This window comes from Suillus bovinus, assembly GCF_016758785.1.
Source record: "Suillus bovinus strain UH-Sbo-P2 chromosome Unknown EDB93scaffold_21, whole genome shotgun sequence".
In the NCBI taxonomy this organism is placed as follows: domain Eukaryota; kingdom Fungi; phylum Basidiomycota; class Agaricomycetes; order Boletales; family Suillaceae; genus Suillus; species Suillus bovinus.
Window position 1 is genome coordinate 282279 of NW_024542077.1, and position 17811 is coordinate 300089.

At 49.2% G+C, this 17811-nt stretch overlaps 6 protein-coding genes across 6 annotated transcripts; 1 reads left to right on the forward strand and 5 right to left on the reverse strand.

Annotated features, from left to right (window-relative positions):
* Positions 1-199: 199 nt before the first annotated feature.
* On the forward strand, positions 200-4593 carry EDB93DRAFT_1249573 (uncharacterized protein; the record flags this gene model as incomplete). The annotated part of the gene is made up of 21 exons (XM_041452883.1): positions 200-450; positions 506-606; positions 659-817; positions 868-963; positions 1013-1104; positions 1160-1259; positions 1315-1589; positions 1644-1765; positions 1852-1882; positions 1915-2011; positions 2112-2213; positions 2274-2386; positions 2436-2821; positions 2857-3088; positions 3160-3255; positions 3308-3497; positions 3552-3901; positions 3951-4008; positions 4064-4187; positions 4238-4317; positions 4367-4593. 21 exons carry the CDS (start codon positions 200-202, stop codon positions 4591-4593), a joined length of 3282 nt encoding a protein of 1093 aa, XP_041308608.1.
* Positions 4594-4672: 79 nt separating this feature from the next.
* EDB93DRAFT_1249574 (uncharacterized protein) lies at positions 4673-5407 on the reverse strand (the record flags this gene model as incomplete). Its single annotated transcript, XM_041452884.1, has 3 exons — positions 4673-4981; positions 5026-5237; positions 5290-5407. The coding sequence occupies 3 exons, from the start codon at positions 5405-5407 to the stop codon at positions 4673-4675; spliced, it is 639 nt and encodes a 212-aa protein (XP_041308609.1).
* Positions 5408-5410: 3 nt separating this feature from the next.
* On the reverse strand, positions 5411-8237 carry EDB93DRAFT_319255 (salt tolerance down-regulator-domain-containing protein). Its single transcript, XM_041456073.1, has 6 exons — positions 7377-8237; positions 7225-7249; positions 6755-7169; positions 6479-6705; positions 6217-6433; positions 5411-6162 (listed from the first exon to the last, which is right to left on the reverse strand). The coding sequence occupies exons 1-6, from the start codon at positions 7976-7978 to the stop codon at positions 5498-5500; spliced, it is 2151 nt and encodes a 716-aa protein (XP_041308610.1). The 5' UTR covers positions 7979-8237; the 3' UTR covers positions 5411-5497.
* EDB93DRAFT_319659 (uncharacterized protein) lies at positions 7781-9315 on the reverse strand. The gene is made up of 3 exons (XM_041456075.1): positions 9245-9315; positions 8656-9184; positions 7781-8604 (listed from the first exon to the last, which is right to left on the reverse strand). Exons 2-3 carry the CDS (start codon positions 9181-9183, stop codon positions 7999-8001), a joined length of 1134 nt encoding a protein of 377 aa, XP_041308611.1. The 5' UTR covers position 9184; positions 9245-9315; the 3' UTR covers positions 7781-7998.
* Positions 9316-12008: 2693 nt separating this feature from the next.
* On the reverse strand, positions 12009-12830 carry EDB93DRAFT_1083684 (uncharacterized protein; the record flags this gene model as incomplete). The annotated part of the gene is made up of 3 exons (XM_041445778.1): positions 12009-12448; positions 12471-12723; positions 12777-12830. 3 exons carry the CDS (start codon positions 12828-12830, stop codon positions 12009-12011), a joined length of 747 nt encoding a protein of 248 aa, XP_041308612.1.
* Positions 12831-12937: 107 nt separating this feature from the next.
* EDB93DRAFT_319527 (phospholipid methyltransferase-domain-containing protein) lies at positions 12938-17244 on the reverse strand. The gene is made up of 18 exons (XM_041456074.1): positions 16744-17244; positions 16341-16687; positions 16217-16281; positions 16082-16162; positions 15868-16034; positions 15705-15818; positions 15322-15658; positions 14978-15273; positions 14835-14923; positions 14726-14786; positions 14601-14667; positions 14411-14545; positions 14133-14347; positions 14002-14077; positions 13785-13947; positions 13538-13732; positions 13420-13483; positions 12938-13361 (listed from the first exon to the last, which is right to left on the reverse strand). The coding sequence occupies exons 1-18, from the start codon at positions 16898-16900 to the stop codon at positions 13045-13047; spliced, it is 2946 nt and encodes a 981-aa protein (XP_041308613.1). The 5' UTR covers positions 16901-17244; the 3' UTR covers positions 12938-13044.
* Positions 17245-17811: the final 567 nt, after the last annotated feature.

A 17811-nucleotide genomic window follows, 5' to 3' on the forward strand; every position in this document is an offset into this window, starting at 1 on the left:
GTTATAACATTGTCGTTTTATACCTAGCCTGAGCGGCTTATCTGAGGTGGTACTTCATCTCACACAAAAGCGCAGTACTGCTGTACTCTCCTGCGCCATAATTTACTGCTGGCAAGTTGACGTCACATTTGATTGACTCATCAGGCGGCATCTATTACTTGGTTTGCAGCCTCGACTTACTGGCCTCGGGTCGACGTTGATGTCTAATATCCCGTTGCACTCTATCGGACGCAAAGGAAAGACACGAGCCGGGTACGTTCCTCTGAACGACGCCCAGGATACCGATATGCCCACAGGCGTTCTGAGAGCTGCTGCGACACGCGGCGTAAACTTGACCGTAAAGGCAAAAGGTAAACAGCGCGAACGATACACAGACGCAGACGAGTTCGATGAGGAGGCAACTTTACTTGGGAACAGGGATAGTACGCTGGAGAGATTGAAGAGGGAAGTGTAAGTGAGCAGTCGAAACAGCCGTCCAGGGTAAGTTGTCTGTCTACCTACAAAGCACCACAAGTCTTACGTGGAGACAGCGTTCATCGAGACAGCGTCCGTCGAGTGCACATAAGACACAAGACAAGTCCAGGACAATACCATTCAGACCAGCAGGTACGTGTCTTCTCCATGCATGTTTTATGAAGCTATTCACTCAACTTTGCAGAAAAATTACAATCCAAGTTCCCGCCTAACCTCGTACGGAATCAGAAATACAACATATTCACCTTCTTTCCTATCGTCATATACGAACAGTTTAAATTCTTTTTCAATCTCTACTTCCTTCTCGTCGCTCTTTCCCAGTTCGTTCCAGCACTCAAGATCGGTACGCTTATTCCTCTCATACTGGACCTGTACCGCCTGATATGTGCCCAGGATTCATTGTTACATATGTCGCACCCCTCGCATTTGTGCTCTGCGTCACAATGGGCAAAGAAGCCTATGATGACTACAAGCGCAATCTCCGCGACCGTGAAGCAAACTCCCAGAAATACCTCATTCTGGTTCCCTCCTCCGACAGCGGCCCCGCACACACGATCTGTCCCTTCCTCTTCCCTCAAAGTTGGTGACCTCGTTGTACTGGAGAAGAATCAACGCGTACCGGCAGACATGGTCCTTTTGCGAACGAGTGATGCTTCTGGAACGTGTTTTATCCGGACTGAACCAGCTCGACGGAGAAACAGACTGGAAGCTTCGTGTTACAGTTCCTGCTACTCAGAAGCTTGTCGACGACAGTGAACTACTAGATTTGGATGCAGAAGTTTATGGTGCGTGCCCGCCAATCCTGACCTCTTCACCTCTAGATGTTCATTTGAATCCCAGCCGACGCTCCGATTAAGGACATCCACACTTTTATTGGGACATTTACGATACACACGCCCCGCACGCACTCTGATCATGATGTGCCCATGGTACAGGTCCCCACTGTCGAGCCCCTGTCTGCGGAGAATATCTTATGGAGTAACACGGTATTAGCTGCGGGTTCTGCTGTTGGATTCATCGTATACACGGGGTCTGAGACGCGCGCTGTCATGAACACGAGCCATCCTGAGACAAAGGTCGGTCTGCTGGATCTGGAGATCAATAGGCTTGCCAAGGTAGGCACGTGCGTATTTGTGTAAAGGGGAGTATCCATGACAGTCCACCTACAGATTCTTTGTGCGGTGACGTTCGCGTTGTCTCTTGGACTCGTTGCCTTGAATGGGTTCAGGGGACAGTGGTATATCTATGTGTTCCGTTTTCTCATATTGTTTTCGTCTATCATTCCCATCAGGTATGTCTCCCCTCTTGGAAAGCGAGGAGCCCATGTTTTCTCCTCCCTATTGTTTCTCTCGTGTGTTATGCTCACTATAAACTTAGCTTGCGTGTAAACCTTGACATGGGCAAGACGGTCTATGCACAGCAATAATGAACGACTCTGAGATTCCTGGCACAATCGTCCGCACGAGTACACTGCCTGAGGAGCTTGGACGCATAGAATACCTTCTTAGTGACAAAACTGGGACCCTTACACAAAATGGTGCGTAAAAGTTGTTCTTCTCTCTTCTACCTATCACCTCCCTCTGTCAATTCTGTTTTATATCTTGTGTGTGCACATGGATGGCTGACGGACATTCTAGAGATGGAGATGAAGAAGTTGCACATGGGAACAATGTCCTACGGTTTTGACAGCATGGACGAAGTAGCTCATCAGCTTGCGAGTGCATTTGGTGCCGATCAAGGTACGTATTTCGCATATCTCCTCTTTTCAACACGGATAGACTGACAGTCGGGAAATGCAGCTCATGTGAGAAGCAATTCAATGGCTACAGGCGCACAACTTGCCATGAGAGGACGGAGGGATATGTCATCGAGGCTCCGAGACGTAGTACTTAGTCTTGCACTTTGCCACAATGTACGTCACCTCCCTTTCCCTCCTTTCTGGCTCACCCCTCGGAACCTAGGTCACTCCAGTCACCAACGATGATGGTACCTTGACCTACCAAGCCTCCTCCCCAGATGAAGTCGCAATCGTCAAGTGGACAGAGAGCGTCGGCCTCAAGCTTGTCTTCCGCGACCCGCACACGCATGGAGCTCCAAACGCCCACCAACGCACGTCTCGCCTACGAAATCCTCGACATATTCCCCTTCACAAGCGAGTCCAAGCGCATGGGCAATCGTCGTGCGAGACGCACACAGCGGCGAGGTGGCTTTTCTTGCAAAAGGGCGCTGATGTTGTCATGGCTCGTATCGTGCAGCGAAATGACTGGCTAGAAGAGGAGACAGGAAATATGGCGCGCGAGGGCTTGCGCACACTCGTCGTTGCACGTAAGCGACTGACATCACAGCAGTATGCGGCGTTAAGACTGCGCATCATGCTGCTAGCATCCGGCTTGATGGACGCGGCGAGGCGATGATCTCTGTCGTTGCGGAGCACCTGGAGCATGACCTGGAGCTGCTTGGCCTGACTGGTGTCGAAGATAAGTTGCAGGACGAGGTAAAAGGGACACTCGAGCTGCTCAGGAATGGGGGAATCAAGATTTGGATGCTTACAGGTGATAAGATCGAGACGGGCGCGGTGTATTGCCATTTCGACAAAACTGGTGGCGCGGAATCAGTATATTCATGAGGTAGCGAAGTGTGAGCTTCCTGATTCATGTGTTTTTGTTCTGCTGCTCATGCTTCGAGTTTGTAGTAAAGACTTCTGATCAAGTCAGGGATGAGCTGGAGTTCTTACAGTCGAAGCTGGATTGCTGTCTAGTAATTGATGGCGAGTCGTTGCAGGTACTGCTTTCTTTGGACACGTATTTGTAATGCGCTCATCCCATCCACCCAGCTCTGTTTGAACCTGTACAAAAACGAATTCATCGAGATCACAACCAAGCTATCAGCCGTCGTTGCTTGTCGATGCTCTCCTACCCAGAAAGCAGATGTTGCAAGATTAATCCGACATCACACCAAGAAACGGGTTTGCTGTATCGGAGACGGTGGTAATGATGTCAGCATGATACAAGCCGCTGACGTCGGTGAGTCCTCAATACTGATTCCAGACGGAATTCTTAAAAACTTGATACGTGCAGGTGTCGGTATCGTTGGAAAAGAAGGAAAGCAAGCATCCCTCGCCGCCGACTTCTCCGTCACCCAGTTCAGCTACCTCACGAAGCTCCTCATGTGGCACGGCCGCAACTCATATCGCCGTTCTGCAAAGCTCGCTCAATTCGTCATCCACCGCGGCCTCATCATCTCGATCATGCAAGCCGTGTTCTCAGCTATATTCTATTTTGCCCCGATCGCGCTGTACCAGGGGTGGTTGATGGTAGGGTATGCGACAATTTATACCATGGCGCCTGTTTTTTCGTTGGTTCTGGATCGTGATGTGAACGAGGATCTTGCGTTGATATACCCGGAGTTATACAAAGAATTGACCAAGGTTGGTGGTTGTGTGAATTGGTTTATGGCTTGTTGACAGCTGGGTGTAGGGACGTGCCCTATCTTTCAAGACGTTCTTCATGTGGTTGATGATTAGTGTATACCAAGGTCAGCTTGTTTATTCCATTACCAGATTCCCTGAGTTGATTGTCATTTTTTGCAGGCGCAGCCATCATGATCATGTCCCTCCTCTTATTTGAAACCGAGTTCTTGAACATCGTGTCCATCTCTTTTACGGCTTTAGTTATCAATGAACTCATCATGGTTGCATTAGAAATCACGACCTGGTAAGGACTACAATAACTCCGGATGGACACGCTCTGATCCCTAGCGACAGGCATATTTATATGGTCATTTCGGAAGTAGTCACCCTTTTCTTTTATGTTATCAGCATCGCTTTCTTACCGGAGTATTTCGGTGCGTGTTCCCATCAGCCATTGCAATGGTTGTTTATCGTCCCTTGCAGACCTCGATTTCGTCGTCGTGTCCACTCGTTTTGCATGGAAAGTAGCTGTCATCGTAGCAGTTAGCGCGCTTCCCCTGTATGTCATCAAGCTCATCCGTAGTAGAGTCGCTCCGGCAGCGTCCGAGCAAGTTGCTATAATACTTATCCATGTGACTCGACGATCACTCCAATCTGACATCTTTATAATGTATTTCTGCTTGTTTGATCGCAAACATCGATGCAAATAGAGCAAAAAGAGAATAGCACTAGGGAGCGTATCAAGAGGAATCAAAATGAAAGACTAGCTACCCGCCAGCGATATTCAAGTTAACCTGTGTGAGGGGGCGGGGATGAATTAATATGATTCACGAAAGAATTTGGAAAGAATGTCCCTGGTGCCTGCCAATCAGAAGTGTGATTCACGCCTCCCCACAATGAAGGCCCAATTGGAGGACGAGGTGAGCCAAACCCTGGGGGCGCAGGTGCGCCCCAAGGAGGCCGGTTATCTCCAACAACGGCCCGTGGACTGGTATTAGTGCCCCACGACTGACCCACTGCACCCGGTGCGATGCGCCGTCCTGGTGGAGGAACTACCTCGTCATCATCAGCTGCAAGAGCAGAAGATCCAAGAATGCCCTTCGGACTTGGAGAACGACGACTAGGCGGAACCTGAGCCTGACCCAGATGTTTCCCCCCGTCATTGGCCTCGCAATAGGAGCGGGGGGCGCAATAGGAGCAGGTGGTGCAATGGGAGCGGGTGGTGCTATTGGAGCAATAGAAACCGGCCGCGCGACAGGCCCTGGTGCCAGCATAGTTGGCGAGCCAAGGAGATTCTGCGAAACCTTCGAAGGTGGTCCAATGGGTATTGTCGGAGCAAGAGGACGGCTAAAGCCTGATTCGAAGGAAGTAGGCGAACCAAAATTACGAGGAAGGGCAAGATGTACCGAGGTTCGGAGGTGGTCCCGGTGGTGGCATTGATGGTCCTGCACCGAATAGTCCAAATGGCGGTGGAGGTTGCGCAAAGGGTAGACGAGGGGACAACGCGCCAGGAAGTGGAGGCATTATGCCAGAGGAGTGACAGGATAATGAGCAGTGGTGGACGGAGGAAAATGATTTTGCACGGAGGGTGCCACGGGAGTTGCAGGTTGAGAATTAGACAATATGGAACGCTGCGGCTGCTGCTGGGATGTCTGCTGCAGCGACGGGCCGTGGCGTACTTCCGGGACGGAGTAGGAGTGACTGGGATGGGCTTGCTGAGAATTTTCTTAGAAGGACCATTGTTACTCTGAGTGCGTTGCGTAGAGGGACGGGGAGAGGTTGGTGGACGGGTGTGCTTGCCAGCTCGTTGCTGCTGGGCAACCCGTTCTTTTTCCCTTTCCGCTTTCTCCTTCTCCTCCCTTTTCCCTTGGCAAGCTTCCTCTCACGTTCTTCCCTCTCTTGTTGCTCCTTTCGGGCAGCATCTCGGGCAGCTTTTTCAGCAGCCGCCTTTGCATCCCTCTCCTCCTTGGCCTTACGCTCCTTTTCTTCCCGCTCACGGCGCTCCCTGCTTGACCCTCTCTTCCTTTTCCTTGCGTTTACGTTCCCGCTCGGCTTCTCGCTCCTTTTCCTCTGCAACACGTTTACGACGCTCCTCCTCTTTACGTTGTTTCTCTTCATCTGCAGCTTTTCGGGCAGCTTCACGACGAACACGTTCTTCTTCGCGTTTCTTCCGCTGCGCGTCCTCTTGTGCTGCCTGCTTGGCCTTGGTAGCGGCTTCCTCTGCTGCCTTCTCTGCTGCTTTGGCAGCTCGCTCCTCGTCTCGAGCTTGTTTTTGGAGTCTGAATAATCGTTTCATTTCGAGTACGAAGGAGTGAATAAATGCAGAAACGCACATTTTCTTAGCCTTCTTCTTCTGGTTCTGAGTTGCTTCTTTGCCTCTCGCTCCTTTGTGAGCTTGTCCTCATCCTCAAGTTCGCGCAGAAGTTGCATTTGACGTTCCTGTGCAACTTTTTCCCGAAAAGCTTGAAGGACACGCTGCTCAAACATCCGAGCAGCAAAAATGGAGAACATCCGCTTGCCCTCCTCCATCTTTTGCTCCTCGGTCATCACCTAAACAAAGTTAAAAAAGAAAGGTTCAACACATAGGATACTCACCTCCTCCTCCTCGTCGTCATCATCGTCCTCTTCTTCTTCGTCGTCGTCATCGTCGTCGTCGTCATCACCTTCCTCATCGTCCTCTTCATCACTTTCATCTTCAACATCGGCAGCCGCTTCCTCTTCTCGCTGCATTCGACGCTCAGCGAGCTGCTCCATCATCTCTAAGAATTTTTGCCCATCATTCTTTAGGAGGTCGTCTGCAACTGTCAGGATGTTACCTGGACCTACACAGGAGATTGAGGGCAATGATGCACAGGTGGAAAGTGAACTTACCAGTTACTGTCAAGTTACTCCCAAGGTTGAACAGACCGTCACGACCATTAACCTTCGCGTTATTCACAGGCCTTCGTCCGCGAACACCGGGATTACGTCGATCTCGTGGTTTTACTTCTTCTTCCTCCTCTTCCGGATCCTCATCCTCCTCCTCCTCTTCCTCGTCTTCTTCATACTCCTCCTCTTCCTCCTCATACTCCTCCTCATCCCCATCATCGTCATCGAACTCACTTTCATGTTTCGGAGGTTTTCGGCCGTTCGTCAGGGCTGGTGTTCTATTAGATGGCGGAGGATTATGGGAAACTTTATTCTGAGGAGGATCGATAACAGCGCCGTTCTTATCGAGTTCGACGCTGCCGGGAAACGGACCCGGCCCAGGGGGAGGGGGTATAGTGCCACCAGAGGAGACATAGCGCTGCTGGTAGTTTCGCGTACTGTTCTAGCTCCTCGTAATAAGCATCGTACAGTACCTCAAGCTCTTCCTCGATCGCATGTCTATAGACATCAATGATACATGTGCACGGACACCAGATATCCAACACCGATGAAAGAACAAGACACAAAGACAAGCGCGCAGGTCAGTAAAATTTTTTATGGGTGAGATCAAGGAATAAGTACAGACCGCTTCCTGCCGCAGACTGCACAACTGCAACTATGCTTCTGCTGCTCTTTCATCTTCCGGAGGACGGTATCCTTCTCGATCTTGACCAAATTGCGACGCTCGTCCTCGCCCAGACCAAGCCAGAATTCTTTGATACGCTCACGTTCTTCTGTGGAGCTAGTGCTCCAGATCTTGGAGTTGTTCTGAGAGGATTTACCTGGAGCAGCTGTTGCCGGAGGACGATGTTTCTGTGGCACGGATGCATTGGATGATGGAGGCGATGGATGGTGATGAGAGTGATTATGCTGGTAGGCGTGGGCAGGAATCGGTGCCTTTGATGCCGCACGAGCCGTTCTCGCTGGTTGCTGGCCATTGACGGTGGCCGTGGCCGTTGTTGGGGTGGTCGTCGTAGTTGCTGTGGATGTCGTTGTCGGCGGTGCATACGACATAGGCTGCTTTCCCTGCGCGCGGGAGCTTGGCGGAGGATTGGAAGATATATTTTCTTTTGTTGCTGCTCGTGCTGCAGGCATGGCGTTGGCGGTGAGAGGCAGTGAGCGCTTCCTGAATTCTCCACCGGTCCCCCCACTACCCTTTTCCAGCGCCGATCCCGGCACCGTGCCCATTCCCACTCCCTGTCCCGGCACTACCGGACTTTCGGCGCTAACCGCCGGTATTTAATAGATGAGACTTTCTTGTTTTTCTTATGAAATACCAATTCCTCAACAGGCGCTGCTAGCGTTGGCATAGCAGGCATTGATAACTTAGTTCTGAAGTCAGTCGAAAGCGGTCCACTTCGCGTTTCCTCGTAGCTCAGAACTACCTGCGCAAAGGTCGCAGGCAGCGATCCACGAAAATGTGGCGCGTGCGGAACTGATGCTGCTTGTGGCTGCAGATCAGAATCGTTCTCATCGAGGTCTTGATCCTCAATGTCGCCGTCTACAGCATCAGCATCTTCGCTGTAGTCATCCTCGATAAACTCCTCTTGGCCGAACTCAGGAGGGTGAGATTGACCAGGTGATGGTAGAGCAGTCCCCAGAGCAGCTGTTGCTCGGTCTACCGATAAAGTGAACTCGGGATCGGAGAAAATTGAGGGGTCAAAAGGTAGCGACGGATATGCTCCTGGAGGGTAACCTGGAACGTCCATGCTGGCCCTTGCGGTTATCGTGGTAGCTTCAGTCGCGCTGAATCCAGTCTTCAGCACGGCATCGGACTGTACCATCTGTTGCGCAATATTGTACATTTTTTGCGCCTTTGTGCGGGTCAACAAACCTCGCATAAGACTAAGAGTAGTACTGCGTACAAAGTTTTTTATGTGTGGCGGAAACGAAGACCAATAATCCTCATCTGTCAACTCCTGTGTATTTGCCTTAGGGAAGCGCTTTAAAAATGGCGGTAGCGGCACTACTGAAATCCGTTCAGGAGCCTTCCCCGCGCGTCCTTCACCGTGACCATCTATATCCTTGCGGTACAGTTCGTCGGCGGTTGTTAGCAGCTCAGTCTGGAGTCGGATCGTAACGTCCGCTCCAGACGGCACAGCAGCAGGCGAGTGTTCAATTGTAGTGATTTGAACAGATTCCGAAGCAGGCGACAGTCTTGTGACGGATGTAAAAGGCGCGTGAGCGTCCAGCTGGAGCGTGTTCCCGCATAGCTCCGCCACCGACGACGGAGGTGCAACGATAGCTTGCTTGTCCTTTACTTGTGTGCTTGTTTTGTCATTCGTTGACGAAGGTGGGAGTTGGGACTGCATCGAAGGGAGAGGAGAGCGTAAGTACGGGAGGGAGGAAGTATGGACATCCTGTGCTGTCTCCTCATTGTCGCTTAGGACCATGCTGTGAAGTTGAGGATAATTTAGTAAGAAGCGCGGTGCATAATTGTCTGGGGTTATTTACATGAAGAGCGTAATTGGGCCAACGATCTGATAGTTGATGTTGTGTTACTTCAGTTCAGATGCTGACAAGGAAGCAGAACCGGCATTTGCCGGCCAAGCTCTTGTCGCGGTCCGAACCAAATTCTCTTTAGGCTCAGGCTATCACCGACACCGTGACAGTCCCAGTGATCAACGTCCTTATCGATGGACGGACAAGTATGTCATGAAGCTTGAAGTTTCGACTTGATTCCGCCGATGCGGCAGACAAACATTTACAGGTACAGCACCATAGAAATCAGCGGGCGCTTTCACTTTTCGACGTTCTGTACAATTCCCCACCCTCCGGCAGGACTTCTTTCATCCTGCCTTGACGCTCGATAAGAGGTGCTCCCTCTGTCAGATCGACACCTGCTGCATCGACAAGAGCAGTAGCGCCGAGCTTGGCGGTATCGCAACGGCCATGCATGCATTGCATATTTATATTTAGCACAATTCGCGTCCGTGGAGAATGTGTTGACGTTGAGAGCTGCTGGCTCTTTAAGATCATTCAGGAAAGACAGCCCTGAAAAACAGAGTTGCGATACCACTCGAATCCAGCATCTTGTTTATATAAAGGGGCCAACATCAAGATTAGGTGAATTTCAGATTCCTTTTGATTGGCTTGGAGACAGCACATCTGCGTTCGCGAACCATCCATGGTCTGCGTATGAAGGCTATGCTGGTCAAGATGCATCTACAGAACGTATCGTCAGCGATCATCGGGAACGATAACATGGACAAGCGGACTTCATTCCGAATCCCAAGGAACATCCCGTGCCATTAAAGTCTAAAGAGGTTATTGCCATATGCAAGAATTTGTCGCAATCGCAAGATCGATTCAAAAAGTAGGTGTTGGGAATCTATGACCCATGAATCGAGAGAGATGGACAGGCACTGATCTCCGACCGAGAATATTGGTGCGTATTGTTTGGCTGACCGCAAGTAGATTGGTACAAGGTTTCCAAGGAAAGCTTACTGAAAACTGCATGCATGGATTTAGAAAGGCTTGAGAAAAATCAGTGCCTCGTTGGAGACGGTTTGATGGTCAGTGAATAGGTTCCGACAAGGTCTCACAGTTTTGATATATTAATCCACTGAGCGAGTCGATACACACATACAGAAAACTGGACAAACCTCCAAATGCACTGGCGGCGCAAATATACCTGATTTACTTCGTTTCATCCTCAGGGGTGAGGGGAAGTCGCCGCAGCGCGACACCTAGGACGTGTGCACGATTCAAATGTAGTCTATGACAAGGTGAAGTGGTAATCATTTCACGAAGAACCCAAAAACTTAGCGCATATCCTTGGAGACAGTGCACAATCATGATAGCCTGTCCTATGTCTCATGTTCAAGGGGTAACTAAGAAATACAAATAGAAGCCGAATTCATGTATACATATAGGTGAAGTATGCACCATCTGGAATTGGCATGTAATTTCTTGGCTGCAACCTGCGTAGCCATAACTGGACACTACATGTGAAACGATCAGAAATTTATCTCGAGCATACTTTCTCCCGAACATTATTTCTGGTGCAACCATTCCCTACGCCAGTTTGCATTTAGGACTAGAGTTAGATCATCTCCCTCGCCCATTATGGACATTTGCAATTGTCGCCAGACTGATCAGTCCGGCGAAACTGACGTGCTCCAGTCGATGAGGACAATCGGTCTAGGTCGATGTTAGATGATACGAGGGCGTTAACTGGCTCATATCGTCGTGGATGATAGCGAAAGACCCGAGGCCTTCACGAATTTGAGATAGGGACTGATAAGGAATCTTGGACGATTGCGAGGTTTTCACCTGGAATATATTCCATGAGAAGTACCCCGGGAGACATGGTGCGACCATCACCGTGGCCTGAAACAACCAGACCCAGATCATGGAGCCGTGGAGATAATAAAACCCTAAATGTGTCCAAAGCGCCTTGCAGCTTTCAACTTCATCTCCAAATGAGATCTCATACTCGCACCAGTAGTTTTCCTCCCATTATGAGTCGTCAAAGGAATAATTCTCCCGTGGAGGGATAATATAGTTGCAGCTTGGTGCAAGTGCACGGAAGTCAGTTGCGGCTTATTCGTTGACAGTGCACCAGGAGATGTGACATCGTCTTGGAAGTGGGTCTACAAGTTCGTAGTTAAAATGAGGATAATGTATTTCATCTCTCAGAGAGCTGAGAATACTGACAGGGACATCCTTCTGGACCTGGCGTTTCATGAAAGGGGTGCCTGATGGATGAGAGCAGTGCAGCTTACTAAATTCCGAAATTTGGGACTTCGACCTAGTGATCTCCCCACATAAACGACGACTTCTAGTCCTTGTCAACATTTGGGGGTGACCTCCTCGTGTGTATGTCTCTTCTGCCATGCGTTAGACGCTATCTGGACATTGAAGCTTTGTCCCTCCTGACATCCACTAGTTGCTAGCGATGTCCGGCAGCTACCAGCAGGTCGAGATATCAGGAAAACCAAGCAAGGCAATATATATCATTCCCAGCATTTACAAGTTAGTCAAAGGTCAACAGATAAAAGATGTAAAGCATGCAGTAAACCGCAGTGGTCGTGATACAATGATCGACAACCGGGCTGAATTTCGTGTATAACTTGTTCTTCCCCATATTAGTAACTCGCGGCGTCCGTAGCAAACAAGCGATACGGCGAGCAGTTGTAGGGGTCGCGCAAGGCATGGGCCTGCAATACGCTGGTCGATAAATCCTCATCATCACTCATGCAAGGGAATAATTCCATTATCCATTCAGTAGTTTCTGTCGAACAAGTTTAAAGCCAGAACTAAACACCAAGACAGAACTCACCAAACGCGCGAAAAGTCGTACATCGGTTTGCGTCTCGTAGTGATCTTTATAACCTTCATTCACCTTCAACACCTCGAAATCCCCGATGGCAGGGTTCCAATGAAATATCCTCTTCACACCAAACCACCAACACCAATGTATGCATCGCCAGCAAGGTTTGGCGGCGCCCAAGCCATTTTTGATGACACGCGCAACGTAGATATCTGCACCGTTTACCTTTGAGTCCCTGCGGCGTGCATCCCACCCTCTCGGTGGCTCCACAAACAGCATATCGCAAGGCGGGGACAATTCAGCATCAATCGCGCAACACGAGTCAGGGCTCTTAAGGGAAGACTGTGCCTTCGTCTCATAAAACGCGCTGCTCTGTGGGCGCGCTCCGTCCAACTTGTGTGCGACAGGTTTCAAACCGCGGCCTTCTTTTGGCTGCAGCGGTACGTCGCAGCGAGAGTTGAACTTGCTGCTTAAATGAAGGAGACATGCCAGTCAAACTGAAGATGGCGTGCATTTCCGCGTGCATGGAAGTGGGTTTGCGATGTCCGTGCTTCAGAATGTCGTTTCCGTCATAGTGCGTGCGATGATGATTATAACCTGTTGATATGACTTTGCCTCCTTTTACGAGTACTGCACCAAGATGGTACGTCATGGACGACTGTTAAAAACATCATCGATCGATGTATCTTCGATAAAGTTGGATGAACCTACCTTGCTAGCTGCAATCGCACACTGAGAGAGATAATAATCCGTCTTCCTTGCCATGACAATACAAGCGAGGAAAGATAGTGAGCGTTTCTAACACTGATGGACTAGCTGATCAGAGTATTGGTGAAGGCAATATTTGAAACGATGAACGATTTTCATTCGCTGAATGATCATAAACAGGTCGTTACGTAATGAAAATCATCGTGAAGTTGTGGGTATGTAGTCCAAATATACTGGGTAAGAAAAAGAGATGAATCGTCAATCAAGGGGGCTACAGAACCAGCAATTGCTTTGAGACCAATATCCGATTGGCAAGCGCAGTTAAATTAGCATCAGCCACAACCACATCCGGAGCGTATTCAACTCCGAATGCCTGCTTAATGACATAGCATATACGTTTGGCCTGCTGCTCAGACCAGAAGCTGAAATCGTCCACATCACGAGCAGCGGGAGAGTCTGTGTCGGCGGGTTCCTGATTACCTCCGCAAGATAGGGGAATCAGGTCGGGATCGGAGTCCAGGCAGAGAGGTACAATGTAAGTCAAGTATTCCCGAACAGAGGTCAGATCGAGCGACACAGGTTTGCTCACTGCAAAACGATGTTGTTCAGATACAAGGATGTGTTTAGTCGAATGTCGGACACATACCGTACACCTCGCATGGTCCGTCAAGACTTAACACATTATACTTGCCATCGTGGTGGTAACGGACCTTCGTTCAACATGAGTTGAATATGACCTAATGAGAATGCAGGTCGTGACTCACCTCGTATTGACCAATAGTCCATGGAAGCGTGGAACGGTCAAATGAGACGGTACCAAGCTCCGGCTCCTTTCCCAAAGTGGTGATGCGATTAGTGTCATCGACAGGTGCATCCTGATCCCATTCTTCGTTATGGACAGGAACCCACATCCCGCCAGATGATATCTTCGTCACCAGGGCAGACTTGTTGGCACCGATCTGCCGGAGTTCATCATAAGTGATCTCTTAATAGAGGACAAAAGCCGCTCACTTTGTATATTCCGATCCAGTCACGACGGGAGTGCCGGGCAGGAGCTTGCCAGTTGACCTTGATAGACTCGCCTATATGGAAGCGTTTGTCGCCTGATTGACTAGGGGCAATCGAGATCTTGTACTTCGTTGTGTCAAACGATGATAGATCACGAGCGATGCGACTGAAACCACAGAATGTTATAAGACAGTCATTATTTTGAGAACTTCATACTGACGTGATAACCAGTCTTTCCCGTGATTGTTGGAGAAGAACCTTGGTCTCCTGCATGACCTCCGATATCTTGGGTCTCGCTGCAACGAAATCATAAGTGCCGTGCAACACCAGGTCTACTCGCTCCACACTTACATCTCGCAAGGAACTCCTCTACCACATCAGCAGTTTCCTCATAAACCTTGTCGAAAGTGCCTTTGACTTCTTTCGCAACTCTCTTGATCTCAGGTGCATGCCGACCCGCACGCGATTCTAGAAGGCGAGCATTCTTGCTAGCAACACTTTTGATAACTTTAACAAAGCCGGCGTCCTTGCGAAGACTGTCGCCGTATAATTTCTGCATGTGAGGACTTTCGCAATACGACTGGTAGTCAGCTTTGCTGCGGAGCGTTGGTATGTCGATCGATGCTTACTGTTCAACGGTCTGAAGGAACCACCAGTGGGACACAAACCTGATGACTGCAAGCATGCCAACAAGCTTGCTACCGCTGATTAAAGCAAGGCCCAAAAAGGAGGCACCACTCATAAGTTCGGGGTTATTGAGGTACCTAGGAAGAATGCAGTAAGTAGACATCAGATCAGAGGCATCTCGTCCAGTCATACCTGAAGATACCAGTATACTCTAGATGTGCCGGGAAATCCTCCATGAAAAAGTCGCCGTAAAACCAACCTTGTGTTCAAAATTACTTTAGTAAATAAAATAGATAAAACAGTGATAGTGGACATACCGAAAACACCCAATACTTGGAATGATTCCATAGCTGCCCACCCGTGGAGTGCGATCAAGAGCTAAAAGCGAGTTTGAGCGCGTGAAAGAGAACAGGCAAAAATACGAACTGCTCCTAACGTATGACAGAGAAGGGCATCACCCTCAAACCAGGCAGCAGGCGCTGTGTATGCTTTCCACGCCAAACTCGTCAGTGAAGCTGGCAAACAATTTTCTATCAGCAGTTCGTCACGTACAAAGCTTGGGTACACACTATATGTCATGCACAAGCTAATATTGTATAACGCCTTCCAGTTGGTAAATGCTTCCTGCACTGCGCCATCACCGTGATCACGAGACGGGTAATGGTAGTGCTTTAGGAAGTGCCGGACGAGGTATTTCGATTTGCTCTGGGCACGAAGGAGAAGCCCAAGACCAAGGCTGTGGAACATGCACCAAGCACAAGCGTGTGCGAAGTGTAACACGAGTGTCGCATGATACGATAGTGCAGGCAGGATGGATCCTAATACGACATAGACCAGCAGGAGCGCAAGCATGGCATCTGAGGAACTGAAAAGGGATCAGGATGACAATTCGCCCACCAAGGGGCGTACTTGCCGGAGTAAATCGATGTTGTGAAGAATGACTACATCTCGTCTGAAATACTTGTGATGCAAATCATGTTGAGAGATAGTATTCTCCAAAAGTATGGGATGCGTGGGACGGTAGGAGCGGAGGGTGCTTGAAGGCTTGCCTTCGCATTCCGTCTCAGTTTCGGTATCTGTCGCAGTCTCGCCTTCAGTGGCAGCGGGTGTGGACAATTGATCTGCATTGTCCTCGACGGATGACAGGGATTTGCGGAAACTATTCGCTTTCCGAATCTTCTTGGTTTCAGAAGCGGATATAGGCTTACGCAGCGCGATAGGTTTGCGTTTTCCATACATCCTTTCGATATCTACCGCACATCAGGAACTGTAGGTCATGAGCCGGACATCACTTACGAGGGTTTTCGAACAAGACAAGGAATGCGAATTGAGCTGCATGAGCTGCTAGACTGACATAAAGGACAGCATAGCTTCCGACCATCAGGGAAAGACCATAGTATCCAGCGTAGCCTGACTCATCGATTTATGACCGTTGACAAGAGGAAGCAACATAGCTCACCGACGGAGTACATTGGATGAGGAGCCAACTCAAAGACGCCATCAAATACGAGTGCACCGCGCTGGAAAAATACATCACCCCAGTACCAACCATAATCCTTGACAACATTGTGTGCCTCAGTTTTTACCCAAAGGTTAAATACGACTAACGCGACACCACCGAGCCACCTATGCAGCGATAAGCGAGATATCAGGCGCTAAGGAAAGATACTTACCTCATGGCATGGACAGGAAAAGAAAGACCTTCGGGCACTCTGAAACAAGCAAAGGCAAACATGCAGTACGCCAAAAAGTCACTAATATGTCAGTAATGTCAGTCACCGAACGCTAATGCACTTGATGGAGCTGACTTCAGAAGAATCACATCTACAAGCTGTCGAAACAACAACCATGTGTTGTATTCCAATGGAAGCTCCTGATCGATTAGAACATACTCGTGAGCTATGCATTGGCTAGTATCGGTAGACCGCTCACATCGAATGAATAGTCCTTTCCCATTTTTCCCTGTAACTGAGCACGAATCCAGTTTCTAGCAGCCGGGTTACGCTTCTCATCCAACCATCCGAGACGTTGTATTTCGCGAACCATCCACTTCCTCTTGCTCTGTTTAGTGAGGACCCATCCTAACCCAGCATCATAGGCTGCCCTCCAGAATGCAAAATAGAACAAAAAGAAAAGTTTGGCCGTTGGACGTGGCAATATATAGAACAGAACAAGCTGTAACCCAAGGAGTGAAAGATTGAGGATGTCGAGATGACTCTTTGGGTAACGCGGATGGAAAAGCCCGGTTAGTACATCGTGCGTGGTTGGAACCCTAAAGACTGATGGCAACATTTTTATCAAAATCCAATTCTGAAAGCTTTTCACTAGCGCCTACCTTCACCGTCTGGAGTCTTGCCCCAAACCACCTCCTCGTGTGACTGACGTGGTTTCTCTGATTGACCACATTCAGCTTTAAATTGGGTTCTTGAATCTCCTGACCCATCGTCGACAGCCTTTCGTTGACGGAGTCCTTGAGGACTCGAGAGGACCATCTCAAGAATTTAACCAAACGACAAAGAACCTAGTGAAGCTGAGTCTCCCGTTTGAATAAAGTTCGTCTCAAGCTTTACTCAATGAATCACGAGTCATTTTACATGCTAATTTTCGAATTTATGTAATTTTTTTTCGCTTTAGCGAGTTCCTTGAAAAACCCATAAGGGGCTTTTTCTCTTTCCTTCTCCGTTGTCACTGTCGCCGCTTCAACGTTCAAGCAACCCTCTACCGTCTGCACACCGAGTTCTGAGCGCTGAGCCTTCTACGAAGCTCCAACAAACTCGCGATCTCCAGCAAACTAGTCATTTCCAATCTAATTCACGATCTTTCGGGCTTCAGGCGTCGAGCACTGCATGCATCACATCATGCCTCCATGAAATTTTTTTGCGGGTCGTGCCCGTCCTCTGAAGCGTAATGACATCCCTCTTTATTCACTCGACGCTCGAACTTTTCCTATCGAGCGTTGAGTTGCTAATGTCAGGGAAGATTGAAGGTGTCCAGATCGATAACAATCGGACCGGTGGCGTTTTTTTCGGTTGACTTCTGGATTTGCATAGAAGTTGACCCTACGAGGCGCCTCACATTTTTTTTGTATGGCGTGATGCCTACCACCTTCACGATAGGCTCTACGTATGCGGCCTTGGTGTATATTCTCCCTTCTAGTTGGTCATCAAGAACCGATGTACCGTCATATGAAATGTACTTGTAATTCTACCGTAGCTGCCAAGGTGCATAAAGTTTGGCCATTTATACTTCGAAGTGGGGACGAGGTCACCGTGCATAACGTGACACATTGTTTAATTACGGATCCCTGAATGTCAATGTCCTCAGGGCCAATTGAATGGCAACCGAAATGGCACGCGATCCACCCAAACCACACTTGAATGTCTTCGCAGCGGAACAATTTCCT

What these genes read in the sequence shown, in the direction of transcription:
- EDB93DRAFT_319255 (XM_041456073.1), bottom strand. Translation starts at nt 7,978, where the DNA reads ATGGGCACGGTGCCGGGATCGGCGCTGGAAAAGGGTAGTGGGGGGACC. An exon ending in CGATCGAGGAAGAGCTTGAG is followed by an intron (nt 7,170 to 7,224) that starts GTACTGTACGAT and finishes AACTACCAGCAG; the next exon opens with CGCTATGTCTCCTCTGGTGG. An exon ending in ATGACGACGAGGAGGAGGAG is followed by an intron (nt 6,434 to 6,478) that starts GTGAGTATCCTA and finishes AACTTTGTTTAG; the next exon opens with GTGATGACCGAGGAGCAAAA.
- EDB93DRAFT_319659 (XM_041456075.1), bottom strand. Translation starts at nt 9,183, where the DNA reads ATGGTCCTAAGCGACAATGAGGAGACAGCACAGGATGTCCATACTTCC. An exon ending in CGCCACACATAAAAAACTTT is followed by an intron (nt 8,605 to 8,655) that starts GTACGCAGTACT and finishes ACCCGCACAAAG; the next exon opens with GCGCAAAAAATGTACAATAT.
- EDB93DRAFT_319527 (XM_041456074.1), bottom strand. Translation starts at nt 16,900, where the DNA reads ATGGTCCTCTCGAGTCCTCAAGGACTCCGTCAACGAAAGGCTGTCGAC. An exon ending in GAGTATACTGGTATCTTCAG is followed by an intron (nt 14,546 to 14,600) that starts GTATGACTGGAC and finishes CATTCTTCCTAG; the next exon opens with GTACCTCAATAACCCCGAAC. An exon ending in AGAGGAGTTCCTTGCGAGAT is followed by an intron (nt 14,078 to 14,132) that starts GTAAGTGTGGAG and finishes ATTTCGTTGCAG; the next exon opens with CGAGACCCAAGATATCGGAG.